This window comes from Theobroma umbraticum, unplaced genomic scaffold (assembly GCF_002168275.2).
Source record: "Theobroma umbraticum cultivar Fairchild unplaced genomic scaffold, ASM216827v3 scaffold_4.1, whole genome shotgun sequence".
NCBI classification, from domain to species: Eukaryota; Viridiplantae; Streptophyta; class Magnoliopsida; order Malvales; family Malvaceae; genus Theobroma; species Theobroma umbraticum.
Genome location: NW_018397258.1, coordinates 2,469,530 through 2,489,171, shown reverse-complemented (window position 1 = coordinate 2,489,171; position 19,642 = coordinate 2,469,530). Strand labels below are relative to the sequence as shown.

At 37.2% G+C, this 19,642-nt stretch overlaps 4 protein-coding genes across 4 annotated transcripts in view; 2 read left to right on the top strand and 2 right to left on the bottom strand.

Moving 5' to 3' along the window:
* Window positions 1-980: 980 nt before the first annotated feature.
* On the top strand, window positions 981-4,123 carry ORC5 (origin recognition complex protein 5). Its single transcript, XM_021424962.1, has 5 exons — window positions 981-1,114; window positions 1,408-2,255; window positions 2,339-2,758; window positions 3,275-3,584; window positions 3,719-4,123. Exons 2-5 carry the CDS (start codon window positions 1,435-1,437, stop codon window positions 3,767-3,769), a joined length of 1,602 nt encoding a protein of 533 aa, XP_021280637.1. The 5' UTR covers window positions 981-1,114; window positions 1,408-1,434; the 3' UTR covers window positions 3,770-4,123.
* Window positions 4,124-7,172: 3,049 nt separating this feature from the next.
* On the top strand, window positions 7,173-9,723 carry LOC110413471 (cytochrome P450 86A8-like). Its single transcript, XM_021424293.2, is given in 3 exon segments — window positions 7,173-7,906; window positions 8,006-9,321; window positions 9,324-9,723. Coding segments are annotated over 2 exon segments (1,617 nt in total). The 5' UTR covers window positions 7,173-7,906; window positions 8,006-8,012; the 3' UTR covers window positions 9,632-9,723.
* An 818-nt stretch (window positions 9,724-10,541) lies between these two features.
* Window positions 10,542-17,416, bottom strand: ANTR2 (Major facilitator superfamily protein). The gene is made up of 11 exons (XM_021424292.2): window positions 16,921-17,416; window positions 15,211-15,782; window positions 15,017-15,124; window positions 14,648-14,803; window positions 14,034-14,249; window positions 13,419-13,628; window positions 12,769-12,906; window positions 12,235-12,336; window positions 11,863-11,928; window positions 11,378-11,462; window positions 10,542-11,277 (listed from the first exon to the last, which is right to left on the bottom strand). The coding sequence occupies exons 1-11, from the start codon at window positions 16,973-16,975 to the stop codon at window positions 11,180-11,182; spliced, it is 1,806 nt and encodes a 601-aa protein (XP_021279967.1). The 5' UTR covers window positions 16,976-17,416; the 3' UTR covers window positions 10,542-11,179.
* A 1,376-nt stretch (window positions 17,417-18,792) lies between these two features.
* Window positions 18,793-19,642, bottom strand: part of LOC110413472 (putative glycerol-3-phosphate acyltransferase 8) — a 2,838-nt gene continuing 1,988 nt past the window's right edge. The window contains exon 3 of the mRNA XM_021424294.1: window positions 18,793-19,642. This exon is cut by the window's right edge and continues 273 nt beyond it. Coding sequence (XP_021279969.1) covers window positions 19,037-19,642 — 606 coding nt within the window. The 3' untranslated portion in view covers window positions 18,793-19,036.

Below are 19,642 nucleotides of genomic sequence, written 5' to 3'. Positions count from 1 at the left end.
CATTCAAATTATTATCTGCAATTTCTCTGGTTGTAACGTTGGCATCACACCCATGCTTTAGGAGGCTGTGATTGCATCAGTCATCAGGCATAAAACCCAATGAAATTTGGACTTCCATAAATTTTCAGTTTCTGCTCGTGTCTTCTTATAGATGGATGGGATGGGGATGGCTTGATGGTGCTGTCATCGTGTTGGGAAAAGAGATTTAAAAGCAAAAGTGAAGTGTGTTGACAAAACAGGCACCAACAAATGGGCACCCGTAAATTATTGTATCATTTTGTCATGGTAATTAGATTATTACTGGAAAAGCAATCGATCACGGCTGAATCAAAGTTAAACGCAGAGGATCGAGCATGAACGAATTTTGCACCAATGGAAGTTTGAAAAAGTAGGGGCAACAACTTGCTTGATTTCGAGTGATTAGGTTGTTATCTTAGAAGTAAAAATAAACGTTAAAGTATACTTGTAAGATGCTCAGATAATTTGCATTCGGTCTTTTCTTCATTATGTTTTAATAGATATTTAATCACTGTTCACATGAATGAAATATATAATTCATAAACGAGTTCTCTTATATTCAACTTACGCTTAAAATTAGTAATTAAGCATAATCAAAACTTTTAATTTTTCATTTAAAATTCATATTAGTTCAAACATTTAAAAAATAAATAAATAAAATATTTCAATTTACATCGAATAGATAAAAATACCTTGATAAGTTGACGAGTTCGAGCGTCACATGCTTTTAAGTCAACTTTTCAAAAAGGAAGGTAAGAACTACTGCCATTAGGATCTGTAAGCCCTAACCTAAGATAAGGGAAATCCAATTAAGACATTAGTAGTAATTAGAATTGGACCGAGTTTGGGTTGAAAGGAAAGGGTCCTCTAGAGCCTTAGCCCATTTTGTAGACTTTAGCCCAAACCAATGATAGGGTGTCACTGCGCTTGTTCGCACCTAATATTATCTCCTTTCTGGCGGGAAAATATTTTTCTCGCATTTTCTTTTATCTTTTTGTACCAGCAAACCCAAAACCCACCCGTTTTAGGGTTCCCAATCCTCTGATTATTTTCAGTTGGACGCTTCTCTTAGTTTTGCACATACCCTTTCAATCAGGTAATGCCCTTTTCTCTCATATATATTTTTTTAAAATTTTTTATTTTCTGAATTTCTTTCCTTGATGAGCAAGACTAAGAAATATTTTGCTCGATTTCTTTGGCTGAAAAATCGATTTCTCTGTCTTCCTAATTTTGTCTATTTGTTGTCTCAATTTAAAGTTAAATATGAATGCAGAATAAACCCTTTGATTTGTCTTTGAATTAAACTGTTATTTCTCTGGTCATTTTCTACTAGTGATTATTCTTTTCAGTTCTGATTTCTCAAAAATGATGTTTTCTTTAATGTATCAGTGAAATTGACTCTTCCAAGGCAAATTAATGGCAAAAGTGGAAAGCCCACAAGTTACAAGAAGAACAACTAGGTCTTGTTCTGCTTCCAACGATGCTATTGAATCAACAAAACCCATTGAACCCTACAAGCCAACACTCAATGACCTCGGATTCAGACAACAACCCCTTAGCTTCGAGGATCTCTTGTCTTGTCTTCCCGGTAGACGTACTCAAGTTCTTGAGCTTTTAGGCCTTTTGGGTCCCGTGAATTCCCCCATGTTTCCAATTTTGGTCTATGGAGGTCCTTCTACTGGGAAAACCAGTGTTACTCTCCAGGTATTCAGGCATCTAAACCGCCCTTTCGTCTATTCAAGTTGTGTAACATGCTATAGTCCTAGGATCTTGTTTGAGTCCATATTGAACCAGTTGTTGTTTCATAGGAAGAATTCAGGAAATAGTTATTCTAGCATAAAGCGATGTGAGAAGCCATCTGATTTTGTTAATTATCTTCGTGAAGCCTTGGAGAGCGTGATAAAAAATCTCAAGGGGAATTCAGGGAAATTGAGTTCTGAGGTGAGTGGACAGCCTAAAGGAACAATGATTTACTTGGTTTTTGATAATTTGGAGCGTGTTCGCAAATGGGATAAAAGTTCCACCATATTACCTTTTTTGTTTAATCTTTTTGACATTTTAAAGATGCCTGAGGTGGGCTTGATCTTTATTAGCAACACCTCACCTGATACATACTACTTCAATATGGGTTTTGTGGAGCCTATCCCTCTTTGTTTTCCTGACTACACAGAAGATGATCTTCGTCAAATTTTTATGGCTAATCAAACCAACCGCAAGTTGTATTCCTCCTTTTTTGGGTAAGTACCTACAGCAGAAACCAATTAACTTTTCTTTTGTGTGCTTCAACTAATGAATCTCTTACTTGTTTTATGTCAAATAGTGTTGTGCTAAGACCTTTCTGTAGAGTTACCAGACGAGTAGATGAATTGTCTGCAGTCTTTTCATCATTATTTAAAAAGTATTCTCAACCCTTAAGTGATATGGGAGTTGCACCCAATGAAGACATGAAGAGAAGGTTGTTTAGTCATCTCCAGCCGCATATTGCTTCCGCTTTGAATGAAACTTTCCAGTCTCCATCTCGGCCTCTTCTCAAAGATGAAGCCAACAGGGAGACAAAGAAAAAATGCAGTTCGAGGATGTCAACAATTCATGAAGATTTTGATAAAATAGATTTTCATATGTCTACTTCTGCGAAGTATCTTCTTATTTCAGCTTTCCTCGCTTCAAGAAACCCAGCTACTCTTGATGCATCATTGTTTGATTCAACTGGGGTTTCGGATAGTCGCAAACGAAAGAGGAAGTAAGCACACCAATAACCTAATTTTCAATTTCTCTTATAGGAATAGACTTCTAGGCCTTGGAACTACAAATGACTGTATCAGGGTTCATAAGGGCCCCCTTATTCTTCTGGAGTGGTTTTCTGAACTCTTCTATGGGACATGATTTTCTGTTTTGTAATTACCTAATCTATGGAAAGTACTGCACTTGTGCTTGAAGCAGCAACTTTAGTTACAGGCTAAGAGCCTGCTATTACCTTATTCTGGAATATATGGCATAATATGATATGATTTTGTCATGTTTACATGCTTCGAGTTCTCTATAGAATTTTCCTTCTCTTAATGCTGAACTGGTTCTTATCTATTAGTGAATGGAAATTATCTTTATAATCTGATGATTGAAAACTGTTTTCTGCTGCAAATTTCTTGCTTAGATACTCCATGCTGTCTAAAAACTAATAGTCTCATCTTACTTTCTGTATGCATCTTGCTTTACTTATTAATATCAAGTAAATCTTGATCAATTACTTTTTCTGTAGGCCCTCTGAAAAATCATTGGAGCAAAAGGAAATGACAGAGCTGGAATTGCTTATGAAAGGTCCTGGAACTTTTCCATTGGAGAGGTTATTAGCCATATTTCAGTGTATAACGTCTTTAGCAGAAGATTCGCTTGATGAAGAAGAAAGTCATGAACTAACAATTGAAGGAGGGAGCAGTGGACTCATGTCTGATGTTCTCTTGCAACTTTCCAGTCTATGCAATGCTAATTTTATCATTAAAGGAGGAAGCTGTCCATTAGATGGGTCAACTCGATATCGTACTGCAGTGAGTGAAGATTTAGCTTTGAAGGTAATCTCTTCAACATCTGTCCAGTAGTTTGACAAGAATTTCTGTTCTAGGTCGTTATGATCTTAGCTTCCTTTACAGATGTGGTTATGCTGTCTGAGTACGTATATATCTTATTCCATTCCAAATGTATACAGGTGGCAAGGAGCCTTAAGTTCCCTTTGTCAAAATACTTGTACAGGAGATGATCTGTGATGCAAAGAGATGCTGTCATCGTCTTTTTACTTTCAATGTCAACTGATTTCAGAGGGGTATCCGGAAATATGAAGGTGATATAATTCTCGTTTAACATGGTTCCATTGCGAAAGCCTGTGTCAATATCAAGTTTTGTTAACATAACGTCAGTGGCACTGAAGTAATGAATTGGCAATTGTAGTCCATCACAGTCTGAACAGTCTAATTGTATCTTGCTATTAGTTTTCTGTATTACCTTCATGAAATTTATTTACATTCGGGGATTTAACATACAGATATTCTCTTACGATTTTTCTGAATTCTGTTTCCCTTGAATTCATAGTTGCAAAAACTGCTGAAAACAAAAGAAGTCCCTCATTTTGTTGTTTCTAACTTTGCATACCTTGTGGTTGTGGTTATGGTTTTCTTCACATTCCATCTTACATGCAAATATGGGCTGCCGACACCCAATTTTTCCATCTACCAATATCTACAGGGATTCCATTCACGTGCTGATGTTACACCAGAAATTACTAAACAGAGTACGCAACATCAAACAAGACAACACGAAATTAAATGGTTTGTAGGATGGCCTAAATCAGTATTAGAAGTCATAGTCTCATAGCCACGTTTGAACTTGAAAACAAAGCTTGCTTACATTTGATGGAACACTTACTTTCTTATATGAAACCAAATGTTCAATAATTTTGTTGTGTCCCCCATATTTGGGAACCTATTGCCTGCTGAAAGCAATATGGGAAAAGTATGAATTTCAAATAATTATGTTATCCCCATTGTTTTCGTGATTCCTAAGACATTTTATATTCAGAAATATGATTTTTTGGGGGTCAAATAAACAATTTCTCAGACGACAGAATTAGGATCAGCAGGCTGACCAGTTTCTGTTGTTCAAGATAACTAATTAAACCCAACTATATGTGGCCGTCCACCTAAATTTACCCAACCCTTAACACGTCCTTAATTATTTTTTTCTATCTGTTTTCCAATGGAAGCCATAGTCTTCTTCTTATATATTGAAATGTTGAATATTACGGTTGAGAGCAGCCCACCTGTTTCTGATTCTCATTCTATTAACATTTTAACTAAGAACAAGATTAAAAAAAAACCAATAAACGTCACCTATACTCTTTTCTATGTTAATTTTTCTTGTGTAACATCTTATGTTTTCTTAATTAATATATCGTAGATATATATATATAATATTTATGATTGATCTAAAATTTTACTATTAGTCTAATTTGTTATCAACTTATCTCACTTTTTTCCCTCCAATCCATCGTTTCAGGAGGGTTAAAAGTGAAAGTACAAGTTTTAATCTTTTGAGACATCCCGTCAAACACTCTTATCCTTATTTCTCTATATATATTTTTTAATTTAATGACAACGTAATGACAGAGATAGAAGTGTCAGTCATTCAATAAATTCCACCTACAAAACACATTCCCACTTTTCTTATTTGCCCCAATTTCTTAAATTATGCCCACAGAAATGAAAAATTGAATGAACGCGTTCAATCTTTGCTTGGCCCCTCCCATGGCGTACGTTCAATTAACCCCTCAAAACCATCAACTTGCAGAATACGTTGTTAATACTCGTTCTCTTTTGCCTTGATTTCATATTGTATGACTGTAATGCGCATGCACCCACCCATCCGCCTGGTCCCTTCTTCCATTTATACACGTTATCTCTCCTTTTTTCTTTTTTTTTCATTTTTCTTTCAGTCTTGCAGCATGAGCCAGTTGAGTGTGAGGATGGGTCAACGCTTCTGCACGAACCGTTTACATTTATCATTCCCATGGTTCCTTCTCTGAAACTTTACGTGACAGAAACTATGGTTTGACTTACACAAGAAAACAATGGTCTACTTCTCTTTCTTTCTTGCTATGTCCTCACCCCCCACACCAAACTGGAGAAGCAAATTATTCCTATCAAGTTTTCTTGCAAGGCACCATATGAATTTTATTATCTTTAGAAAATGGTGGTTCGATTAATACTCATAATATAATTTTTAGGTCATTTCTTTCCTAGAAAATTCTCGTTTTATCAATGTTTTCATAAGTAATGAAGAGATGTTTGTTATATTTATATACTTAATACAGTCTTAGTTTAACAGGTGTGATATTTCTTTTATTATCATTTCAATATTTTTTTTAAAACATCATAAATCAATAAACAAGAACCTGTATAAATACACTTCAATACTTCCTGTTATGGGTAAAGTTATAAATTTATCACATAATATGAATCAATATGAATCAATATTAAAAAAATCCATAAAATAATAGAATAATGAGGACAACGTATGCTATAATATCATGCTAAGTTTTTTTAGAATGAAAATCGAACCTAAAACAAATTGAAAGATTTTTCTTATATTTATATGTTCATGATATTGATAATAATTTAAATGATGTAGACTTTTTTTTTATTATCAATAACTAAATCCTCTTTCCTTTTTCCTTGATCATCAGGAAGAGCCACAATTATCCCAAAATAACAAGTTACTCTTATCTAGCTTGCCATAATAATATGTCCTGGAGCACTACTTAATTAGTACACCCATTGCAAGGCATAATCAAAAGTGATAAAATACCAAGATTTAGCATATGATTTTGTACGGATTTTTAAATCTTGACACAATGATGCTGGTCTGAGGTTTCCAAACCCAGATGCACAGACCAAAAAAGCGACATCCAGGGTGGGAAATGAAACCTGCTACAAGGCAGTACATTGAAGGTCTCTTTTACATACTGTCCTATTCTTTACTAAAAAAAGGGCAAAGAGAAAACACAATCAAGAAGATTCAAAACAAAAACAAAACAACTAGAAATCAGCAATTCTTATTATAATATTATGCCCGCTGATTGCCGAAAGCTGAAGTCACCTGTGGCACCGTTCAGGTGTGTGTGCTTTTATGCATTTGACTTTGTGTTTTTTTTTTTAATTTTTTCATTTATCAGGATATATAAAGCATAGAAGCAAAGAATGGGCACACCTTTTTTTAACATAGTAAGCATTTAAAGAGAGAGAGAGGGGGTCAAAGCATCGAGTCTCAATAATTTGTTTGTTTTTGTTTTTTTCCTTTTTACTGAATCTTGCAGGGAAATTGGATAGAGATATAAGGTAGAGGGAAGAATCAAGAAGAATGTTAAAAATAAGGCATGCAGGTGGCCGCGGGCGAAGGGGGGGGTGGGGAGCGTTATAAATTGTTGGTGGGTTGCTCACCCAACCCTAACCAAAGACCACATGACTGAACCCATCTGCATTTAAGGACCCCTCCCCCTCATTTTTCCCAAATATTTTTATTATAAAACCCATAGCTTTCTTCATTTATATATATGAATTACAAACAAGAAACAGCAACAACAACAACAACAACAGCCCCTTGCTATTAACCCTAGAGGGACCAAAACACAGACTGTGTTTATCTTTTGTGTGACCCATTGATTCTATGCTTTTCTTACCTTCATTGTTGTCTTGTGTTTTTCTTTCTCTTTTTTATTTTGTAGTCTCCTGTCTTAGTTCCACAACTAAACTCATTTAATTCTCTTCATTCAATGCTTGAATTAAAGACCCTCTTTCCTTCCCTGCAAAATTAGGTGGAGATCGTAGATGAAAGAGAAGAGAGAAGAGAGATGAAAAGGGGAGAGTTAATTTTTGAGGTTTTGCTACTGTAAGTATCTTACAAAAAACAAGGGTTATTGCTTTTTTAACTTATTTTTTCACCTTTAAAATGATTCAACGACCTCTCAGTGCATTTATGGTGGTGCATCTGATGGTTAGACAGTAAAGAGAGCAAAAAAAAAGGGAGAAAAAATGGTGCAATTCAAGGGAACAGACTGTCCTTAATAATTGCCTCTCATTATAATTTCACCTATAAATCCACTTTCTCTACTCCATTTTGTACTATCACTCTCCTCTTTTTCTTCATCTTCTTTCTTTTCTGCTTCATTTCCTTCTCTCTTTCAGATCTTCCTTCACCCTCCATTTTTCTTTCCTCATGAAGCAGCTTTCACGTACGTAAAAGAAAAACAAACCAAAACCCTCATTCTGTTTGCATGTCAAAGTTATTCATTCAGGGGTTCAAGATTTCACGTTTCTCTCTCTTTGGAATACTACCCATTTTTGAGGTGAGTTCTTCTTTGCAACTTTCCTGAGAAAAAGAAAGTTTTTTTTTTCTCGAGAAAATATTATTAGTAAGGAGTAGGAGCGGGTTTGTTTTGTTGTAGTTACACCATGGATGTATCTACCGCTTTGCTTCTTTTGGCTGCTATCACTGCTTACCTACTGTGGTTCACGTTCATCTCACGGTCGCTACGTGGTCCACGTGTATGGCCTCTTTTGGGCAGTCTACCAGGCTTAATCGAGAACTGTGATCGCATGCATGACTGGATCTCCGACAACCTCCGCGCGTGCGGCGGCACCTACCAGACCTGCATTTGTGCCATCCCCTTCTTGGCCCGGAAGCAAGGTCTCGTGACGGTCACGTGCGATCCCAGGAATTTGGAGCACATCCTCAAGACCCGTTTCGACAATTACCCGAAAGGTCCCACGTGGCAAGCCGTGTTCCATGATCTGCTTGGTCAAGGCATCTTCAACTCCGATGGTGACACGTGGCGGTTCCAAAGGAAGACTGCCGCTCTGGAATTCACCACCAGGACTCTTCGCCAAGCCATGGCTCGATGGGTCACTAGAGCCATCAAGCTCCGATTCTGCCCCATTCTTGAGAAAGCTCAAAATAAAGCCGAGCCGGTTGATCTACAAGATGTATTGCTTCGGCTCACCTTTGATAACATTTGCGGGTTAGCTTTTGGGAAGGACCCACAGACATGCGCCCAAGGGTTACCCGAAAACGGCTTCGCTTCAGCTTTTGATCGAGCCACGGAAGCCTCTCTTCAAAGGTTTATTTTGCCGGAGGTTTTATGGAAGCTAAAGAAATGGCTTCGGCTTGGGATGGAAGTGAGCTTGAGCCGAAGCCTTGTCCACATCGACGAGTATTTATCCGATGTCATCAACGCACGTAAGCAAGAGTTGCTGAATCAGCAAAAGGACGGGAACCCACACGATGATTTGCTCTCAAGATTCATGAAGAAAAAAGAGTCCTACTCAGACGAGTTTCTCCAACACGTGGCACTTAATTTCATCCTAGCTGGACGTGACACGTCATCAGTTGCCCTCAGCTGGTTCTTCTGGCTCGTCACTCAACACCCAACAGTTGAAGATAAAATCCTACGTGAAATCTGCATTGTCCTAATTGAGACACGTGGCGTTGACACGTCAGCGTGGCTCAATGAGCCCTTGGGGTTCGAAGAAGTTGACCGATTGATATATTTGAAGGCAGCTTTATCAGAAACCTTAAGGCTATACCCTTCAGTGCCGGAGGATTCAAAGCACGTGGTGGCTGATGACGTGTTGCCTGACGGGACATTTGTTCCAGCAGGGTCGTCGGTGACGTATTCAATATATTCAGTGGGGAGAATGAGGTCAACTTGGGGCGACGATTGCCTCGAGTTTCGTCCAGAGAGGTGGTTATCAGCTGACGGAAATAATTTATCATGCATGACTCTTATAAGTTCGTCTCATTCAATGCTGGACCAAGGATATGTTTAGGGAAGGATTTGGCTTATCTTCAAATGAAGTCGGTGGCGGCAGCGGCGTTGCTGAGACATAAGCTGACCTTGGTGCCCGGGCATACGGTGGAGCAGAAGATGTCGCTGACTTTGTTTATGAAATATGGGCTTAAAGTAAACGTGGCAAGGAGAGATTTGGGAGCGACTGTTGAGAAGATAATTAGTGAAGAGAGGGAAGGAGAGGTGATTGGTAAATGCAATGGTAATTGTGATCGTTTAGTGTGAGAGAGATCAGAGGTGGATGGGGAGGGGGCAGGTGTTGGTGAATTGGGTGAGGTTATTTAAGGCGTGGTGGTGAAAATTAAACTCACATGGAAGGCGCGTGTGTTGGTGGGGTGGGGGTGGGGGTGGCAAAGTTCTTTTGGCTATTTTTCCTTTCAATTTCGTGTGGGGAAGAGGGGTTGCGAGTGGGGCCATTGAGGTTAAGTTGTTCACGGATATTGAGCAAAGGCTTAGGGGGAGTGGAAGGACAAGTTGATTTCACAGAGGAAGGTTCAATTCATAAGCGTGGCATAACTTTTTAAGCTTCATCATTCATATAAGAGAGAGAGGGAGAGGGAGAGAGAGAAAGAGAGGTATTTATTTACAATTTAAATTACTCTTGCTTTTCTTGTAGGGAACCCTTTGAAATTATTCTATAAAATTCTTTAATCTTCTTGTTTGTTTATATGTCTAAAGTTGGTTTTGTTAGTATTTTATGTTTGATATTTTTTGTAAGCTTGCTGTGATATCTTGATTCAATGAAGTAAGTTAATTTGCTTTGAATAACATTATTGAGTGATGGATATATACTTGGATCAGATAGATGATCTTATTCGTGTTCTTTAAGCTAAGATTGGATCGTCAGTCTTTTCCTTATCTCTATTGTCTTCTCTTTCCCTCTTCATGGCTGCCTGTTGTCAATGCTGTAATGGTAACGAGCACTACTGGAGGAGAAAAGGAAATAAATCCTTGAAGGAATCTGGAAATCCTCCAATGGTCGACAAATTCCACACAAATGTAAACATCGAATAGTAAGTATACTGGCGTTTTTAGTAACCATAGCCAATGGATAAGATTTGCTGTTGGTACGTCTTTTGCAATTTGGTCATTAATCTTTATCTGTGTTTCCTTTTCTTTTTAAATGGGCCGGGAAAGGCCCATATCTTGACTAGAAACCTGGCCCAGAAACTTCCCCACGAAAAGTACGGGTGCTAAATGAAAAGCAGCATGATGAATGCTTGCACCCAACCTCTAATTATGGCGTCAATGATCCCACGACGGGTTGCAAAAAATGAGTGCCACCGCGATGAGGACCACCTGGTCTGTTGAGGTATGCTGCGGATCTAGCGACGGTGATGTATTAGGACCATCAGTAAAATTGGTTTTACTTGGAAGTTCAAATTAAGCACAGGCATCAACAAGTATGCATTAGAACACACTTGAAGTTGGTGTAGGGTGTCTGGCTTTTAAAGCATTTTATGGGCAAAGAACATATTTCATGGGTTGGTACAAAACATTTACCCGTAAAGCCATACATTAGAAACACATAAATTAAATGAAAGAAGGAACTTTGTGCTGAAAACATTTTTCCAGCAAGGTTAAATGTTTGTTTTCAAGTACAAGAGGGCCTTACAAGTTGGTAAAATGCTTTTGATCATTGGCACTTAGCTGCTTTCAGCTGGGTTTCTTTCACCCGCCCTGGTACGCAAGCTCCCTTCTATTACTTCGAAAGTTGTTCTCTTTTGAGTTATGTAGGCTTCCAATCTTCCTAGTTCCTGCTATAGAATTTTCCTAGTCGAGAACCTTCTCTCCAGTTGAAAATAAGTTCCAGACTAATGTGCCTATGATGTATAATGCGACTGACACCTTAAACACATCGTCCCAGGAGCCTGCAGAGATGGAATTTCCAGATGTGAATAATAAACTTGGTAGGTAGAATTCAAGAAGAAGATCAATGTCAAGGTAAGCAGAGTGTAGATTCAGTCATACCTCGTTGGAGTATGTAGCCAGTTGCAGCTGTACCAAAAACACCAGCCAGCACTCCGGCTGTGTTTGACAGTCCTAATAGAACTCCCTGTGATTGACATTACCAGCTTACTTTCAGAAGAAGGAAAAATACCATTTTTGACAAGAAACATTGTTGATTAAGGGAATTATTTGAAGTAAACTGCACAGAGAATTTCTCTTAAGAAAAAGCCTCAAAAATTATAGATATATTGTGGGTGATCAAAAGTTCACTTATCAATCTGTAGATATGAATTCTAGCTCTCAACAGACACATCAAACTGATTTTACCAATGATTGGACTAAGTGTTTGGAAAGATTGATTCCATCTTGCACATTTGTACAAAAATAGTAATATATCACAGCACAGTAGGAGCAGAAATGTACTGAGAGTTGTAATCACAAGTGAAATCTCCTGCGGTTATGCATTTGTCTATACTGTATTAAAAAAGGATAGCCAAAAGACTCACAGCATAGCGTGGACCAATGTCTTGGTGATTGGAATAAAGACCAGATTGAGAGAATGCATCAGATCCCTGGCAAGGAGAAAGCATTTATGGATCAATATCTGTGCCAGATTTGACAAATTAGTTAGTTGCATCTGATTTTGCAGCCTCAATAGAAACCAAACACCCAAGATAGGTGTTCATTTTTTATTTTGGCCAGTCTAAGACAGGAGTTCATCATAAATAAACAAGCGTTTACTGCACATACTGGTTTTCATATATACTAAAGGGAAGTTTAGGAAGATAAGAAGCTCATACTTGGGGAGGAATAAAAAATGAATATGACATTGCAGCAATTCGAAGCTCAGATGAAACTGAAATCAAACAAGATGATACCTGACTACATGCCATGCACAGCACTGCCATAGCAGGTGTCCTGACATGGCTTAGCTGTGTAAGGAAGAAGGCCGGTCCCAGAAAACCTATCGATTGCATGATCTGCAAAATTAAGAGGTTTCAGATAGGATTACATAAAACGAGTATGAACTGAAATAGTGTCACCATCATTTGACCAACATTTTGACTGAACTACTAAATGGCTTTTTATCTCATCTTAGAAGGTCAGTTTTAAATGCCATGTAAGACTTCCACTGTATATATAAAAATGAAGACTCATACGTGTACTTTTGTTCACTCAATAAGTCAAGTTAACTTTGCAATTTATAAAATTTCTAATATTGTAAAAGTTGTTTGTGATACCATGAGGGAATGATGCAAACAGAAAAGTCGACCTGGGGATTGAATTTAAATAAGAATCAGAAGTGTTCTAACCAGAGTATTAATCAAATACCAGAAGTTTTACTCTCAAGCATTTAATAACCCCTTGATATATATTAAATTTTTAAGAATCAAAGAAGAATTCATCCTTGCCTTACGAACTGCTGTTATGGAAAGACCTTTACTCACGAGTGTGTCTGCAATCCATCCGCCTATATTTGCAAAGGCAGCCATAGTCAACCATGGCAATACACAGAAGAGTCCAGATTCAGTGAGGTTGAACTTCAAAACCTGTGAGAACCACCAAGACATTGGCCATCAAATACAAAGGAGAAGGCAAAATCGAGATTTGAATATAATTTTCCGGCTGCTGGTTTAGATTTGTAAACTGTTAAAGGTAAGATAGCTAAGCAACAGCAGCAAGAAATTCAGCAATCCATGATCACTAAATCTATTCCCCAGCACTACTGGCATGAACTTCTGGCAGGCTAAGGAGTATGCCATGGGAAAGGCATGGGCTGCAACATCAGTGCAGTCTGTAAAGGAGCAGGGAGCCATATACACTGCATGCCTCATAGCCAACAAGGCAATATGTGCTACCTGTCAATTATCTTCACCTTAATACAAGTCAGAGCCAACATCTGATATTCAGATAAAAGAAGACTGCCAATGCAAGTGAAAATGTGAAGCATATGAAACACATGCCGTGTAGTCGATGTCAACTGTAAAGTTGTGGTTTTATTATAGATAGAACAAAATTACATTTGTCAGCAAACATTGTTTATGGAACCACGTCTTAATACCTGATTGTAGTAGGTAGGCATCCATGTCAAGAGAATAAAAGTTCCCCAATTATGGCAGAAGTGAGAGATTATGAGAGCCCAAACAGGGGCTTTTGATAATATTAATCGCCATGGAATGACCTTAACAGGTTCTTTTGATATGCTCCCTCCCATGATTAGTTTCTTTTCTTCTTTACTAAGCTCAGGGTCTTCATTTGGGGAGCTATATGCCTGGGAAGCAGCCATAAAAGAGGCAGAAAAGGTTTTCAAAGTGAGTACCAAGAAATGACATCCAAATGCAATCATTCACATTTTTAACACGTAGAATATCCAAAACCAGAATCTTCTATATGTGTTTAGAGTGTGTGATCCATTGAAAAAAGTAAGATTGGCAGTCAAAAACCTTTTAGTTATGCCTTTCGAAAAAAAAAACTTTTCATTAATAATGAGAGCAGAAACGGCTGGCCTTCTAACATGTCCTGTAAGACCATGGTATGAACAGGATCAACTTGTTATGACCTCATATCTAGCATCAGTCAGCCTAATCACTTACAAATGGTGAGTTCCAGAGGAGAGGTTTTTATGTTGATTCTTGTGATATATTTTGAATAAAAGTTAAAGGAATCAGCAACTCACTTTTCTCAGCCATAATGCAAACCAGATACTTCCAAGGGAGCCAAATGAGTAGAATACAGATGGCCAACCAAACTTGTGGATTAAGATAGGAGAGAAAGCCAGCCCAGCAACAGAACCGAGATACATTCCACTGTATACAAGTGCAAGTGATCTGCTTCTCTCTGACACTGGAATCCACTTAGAAAGTAGGTTGTTCATTGCTGGCATAGCCACACCCTGAAAAGAAAATAACTCAAATGGATGGGAATCCCTTGCACTCTCTTTCTAGAAAGGCCGGAACTGTTGGCTAAGTGAATAAGGAAGCATAGACAGAGGCCAGATCAAATTTGCATTAATATTATTATAACAAATTGAAAATTATACAGAGTTACATAGTATAAAACTCTAATCCATTAAAGTTAATGAGAATGTTTATTTTTCTTTTTCTGTCATTCTTTCATCTACTTCCAACTCATAAGTTACTGTCATTAAAAAAATTCTACCTTCCTAGTGTGTTTGTACAGAAAAAAAGAAGGCTGCTTCAGTGAGCATGTGATTATTGAAGGTAGTTAGGTAGTTAACCACAGGCCAGTACAGGATAAAAATTAAAAACCAACAAGCAAATCAGATCCAACCTCGCCAATTCCCATAAAAGCTCGCATTGTAAGCAAAAATGGAAGTCCAATTCTTGCAGCAATAGGTGTCAAAATTGTAGCTACTGACCACCAGACAACTCCAAAACCTAAGACCAGCTTTCCACCAAGTTTATCTGCCCATATGCCTCCAAGAATCTGTATGTTAAAGAAAAGAGCAACTAAAAAAGATTAAAAGAATTTCTAGCATAAACAAACAGTGAATTTAAAAACATATAGTTGTTAAAGTAAGCATCAAAATTAGAAGATTGACATATGCAACAATTTTTGAAGCTTGAAACACTGCATGCTGATGTATTAGCACATCCTCCATAGAAACATAATTATGCATATTCTATATTTGAGCCAGACCTGAGTGAGCAGGTAGCCCCAGAAAAAAGAGGACTGAATCAAACCAACTGTTGCACTGTTCCAGTTGAACTCTTTTGACATGGGGAGTATTGCAATGCTCATGTTTACCTGCAAAAGGCATATATAACACAGCTCAGCCAGGATGCATGTAGAGAAGTTTTACAGCGGTATTGTTCACAATGAGAATTACTCACACGGTCCATGTTGCATAACAGAAATGCTGCAAAACAGAGCACTACGATAACCCAGCGCTTCGGAAAACTCTGCCACCAAGGGACTGCTTCCTGCATATCTCCTTCAACTAGAACCACTTCATTGGTTCCATCTGGAGATGGCAAAGGGTCCACCTTCACTTCTGTTATGTCATACTCCTCAGACTTATAGTAAGCACAAGTCCTGTTTTTTCTTATTCTATCATCATCACCTGGCTCAAGCCAACCTCCGAGTGAGGGACTTGAAGAAGAATAACATCCAAAACTTCCTCTACTTCGTTGTTGGGGATAAACTCTGTGAGATTTATCAGAATGGTGCAGGGACAATGAAGAAATAAGTTGTCTGCCATTACAAAAAATTGATATAGGTTTCAAAGTGTTTTCATCTAAATGAACAGTAGTCCGAAGAAATGGACCATATGAGTATCCAGATATAAAACCATTTGCCATTTGACCAGATAACTTTCGATAAAACATTTTCCTATGCACCACAGCAACAGCTGATCTCTGTCCCCTGTGAAGTAAGATGGCTTGCTCTCCTCGACATAGTTTACCTGCCATTATCAGAGTTTTACTACAACTCACCTCAGAAGTAACAAATTACACAGATATTCTCAATGTAACCGATGCTTCCTTTGTGTACTAATTTAGCATAGAAATTGCCATAATAAGGACAAGGAACCTCATAAGGTATCTCCAAATAGAAGAAACAAATTCATTAAAATCCAAACTACAGCCATCGCATACAATACACATTTAAGATAGAGAGAGTAGAATCACAGGAGTATCCAGACAATGCGCATTCCCCAAAGTAATGACCAGTAAAGCACTTTTACTCCACAGTCCAAACCAATCTCATGTCCAATAAAACTATAAGCCAATAAAATTGCAATTTTAGTATATCCTAGTATTGAGTATTGCAGAACAATTCTAAGAAGATTTTACAGCAAAAAAAAAAAATGAATAGAACGAAAAACTGGAATTATTGCTTCATCATCGATCAACTAATTTCAAACCGTTTATCAAGTAAATCACTATAGTCAGCTGTAAAACAAAATTTTCAAAACAATTTAACAGCAACATCATTTATCAACTCCACACTTGAACTTTAAAATACAAAGTAAATTTCTAATATTGGACGCAATCAAATTTTCATCTAGATTTCATAAATATTCAATGATTCCATGGAATCTAAGCTACTCTTAACCACTTCAAACTAATTCAATGAAATTATTGCTTCCTCATTGATCAATTAATTTAAACTGCTTATCAAGTAAATTACTATAGTCAGCAGTAAAATAAAATTTACAATTTAACAGCAACATCATTTATCAACTCCACACTTGAACTTCAGAATACAAAGTTAAATTCCGATATTGCATGCAATCAAATTTCATCAAAATTTCATAAATATCCACTGATTCCACGGAATCTAAGCTACTCTTATCCACTTTAAACTAATTCAAATCCAAATAGACTATACTTAAAAAAATCAATATGAAATAATTATAACTTTTCAGAAAAAAACTGTAACCAGGACCCAATAAATTAGGGGAAAAAATAAGAACATGCAAGCAACAAATTCACAAGAGAAATGAAAATTTAAAAAATGCAGCTGAATATTAAGCTCAAACAACTATTGAAATAATCTCCAAACAGGATTGCTATTCAATAAAGGAAGTTAAACAATACCTGAACCGATAAAAGAACCGAAATTCCGGTTCGAAATCAGACCGCCGATAGCCATTGCCAGATAACAAGTTTTACAGTGAAAGAGTTTGAAGCTAGAGAGCTAATTATAACATTTCAGTTCAAAAATCTAAGAAACCACACCGTGTTTAGCTCTTGGTGGCAATGTTCTCCGATTCTGGAATGGATAAACAGAGGTTTCTTTTTTTTCTTTTTTCTTCCTTACAGTTTGGCTGTGGAGCGGTCTTTTTTTTTTCAAAGCGGGAAAAATCTCAGTGGTTTTAACATACCGAAGCAAGGGGGGGTCGAGAGTAAGACACGTGGCATATCATCCTCCGAGGGATGAACGGTCCTCCACAGGAACGGACAGGTTTAGGGAAATACCCCTTTATGCAATTCGAAATTACGGGCGAGAAATGTGTGGCAGAGACGGTAAATTAGTGGTTTCGAATGAGGGTATCTCAACCGTGCCTCCCCCAGCGCTGCAACATGTTGCGCTCGGACAAAAGGCACGCCGGAAAAGGACCTGAGAGGATATTAAAGTGATATAATTTTTATTTAAAAAATCATGCGTGGAATATTCGCATCCTGACAAGTGGAAAGTGTTCTACCAAAAAAAAAAGAGCCGAAAATGAGATTTATAATGTGGCGGCTGACGCAGGCAAGGCAGGAACAGAAGAACAACAGTTAATTTCCAACCTCCCTCTTCCCGCATGAACTACACTTGTCAATCGGTGTCCGAAGATCAACCCAACCTTAAACAGCAACATAAAACCTCTTATTAACCGTAAAGTTTTCAATTAATACTAGTATGCAGCATAGTCCTGCACCTGAATATTGTATTAGTATTGAATTTGTGTTGTTTTTTGTATGTTTTCATACTCTCTATCCAGCACAACCTAGAATCTAGAAACCACATGTGAACTGTCGAGTGACATTGTCATGAATGATCATTAAACTGATTAATCAATGCACCCATTTTGTTGGTTAGTACAGGACTTAAGGCTACTTGGGGCCTGCATTGCTGGGGCCTTAAACATGCCCATCTTTGTTTTAATGTCATTTTTCACACAACAAAATGAGACCCAATTAGGGCGAGCAAAATCACACTTGAGCATGAGTGAGTTCGATTTTTTTACTTCGATTAGAACGATTTTTCGGGTATTCAATCATTTATTTAATGGATTTGTTTTCCTAAAAATTATTACCAGATAATGAGATGAATTAATTAATCACAATTATAACATATAATATCGTTTTGTTTTGATTAAAACGATATTTGAGATATTTAATCATTTTTCTAATGAACTTGTTTTTTTGAAAATTATTATGAAATCTTGAAATAGATTAATTAAAGATTATTGTCATTTCGATTAGATCAATGTTTGAGATGGTTAGTCATTTCTCCAATAAACTCATTTTCTTGAAAATTATTATGATATATTGATATAGATTAACCATAATTGTAAAATCTAATTGTGTTATTGCATAAAATCATATTTGTTTAATTTAGTTATTTAAAGTAATTTTTGAATATTTATTATAAAATTAAATTCATGATTATAATTAAAATATGTCAAAATTTTTTGATATCCTTGATAAAACTGAATCGATAAAATTATCATCCATTAAAACATTGACTTCAAATCTTTATATTCATTTAAAAATTGATTAGTTCAACTAATAGGTCAAAAATTTATTTTAATTATTCACCTCTTTGAATAATCAAATTTGATTGATTAAATAGATTTTAATCAACTTTTACTCACTCATACTCATTTATAGATATTTGTAATTTTCTTGATTATCTTAACAAACATCATCTTTAATAAAAATGGGAGAGAACTCATGTGCAAAAACCACTTCTATCAAATCTAATAAAACTTTAGCTATTTATGATCTCATTATCAAGATGGTTAATAATCCATCAGACATTAGCAAGGTTTACATGAGGAAAGAAATCCAATGTCCAAACAATTGTACATTTAACAAATACTCCATAAAACCTCTCAAGACTTTTTCTGTTTTGAAATTTACCAAAGGAATCAAGCACCTCATTATCCTAAATTCAAATGCTTTAAGAAAATCCATTAGCACAAAGAGAATGCGACAACCCAAGTTATTTCTTGGCATTGTACATTGATTCAACCTTACCATCGTTTCCTCCAAGCAACAGATATTTATCCTTCCGAGTCAATCCAGTGCACTCAAACCCCAGGACATCACCCAACACCTTCTGCACGTGATTGGCCACCTCAATCGACGATTTCCCTCCTGCCTTAACCGTCATCTCCTCCGGCAAACGATCCAGGAAAGTGACCTCGTACGTTGGCATAGGATTCATGAAGAAAAAATAGGGGTCCCAAAATTTGACCCCTCTCACGGTCGTCCCATAAAACATGTTCTGCTTGCAATTGACCGCCACGGGCACGATCCTATCGCTCAATTCTGCGAACAAAGCACTGAATCGCAACAGGAACTTCTCGCGGCACGTGGTCCCCTCTGGGCACACAACTAGATCACCTTTTTGCAATAGTTCTGAAATTCTAGCAGCATCAGCCGCACGATCACGAGTTAAAGCGACGGCTGGGATTGGAGACAGGAACCTCGAGAGGCGGCTTACGCTGTATGTGACACACGAAACTTTGCGACCGAGTGCGATGGCTATCACAATTGGATCAAGAGCTGAACGGTGATTGCAGACGTAGAGGTTGCCTGGGGTCCC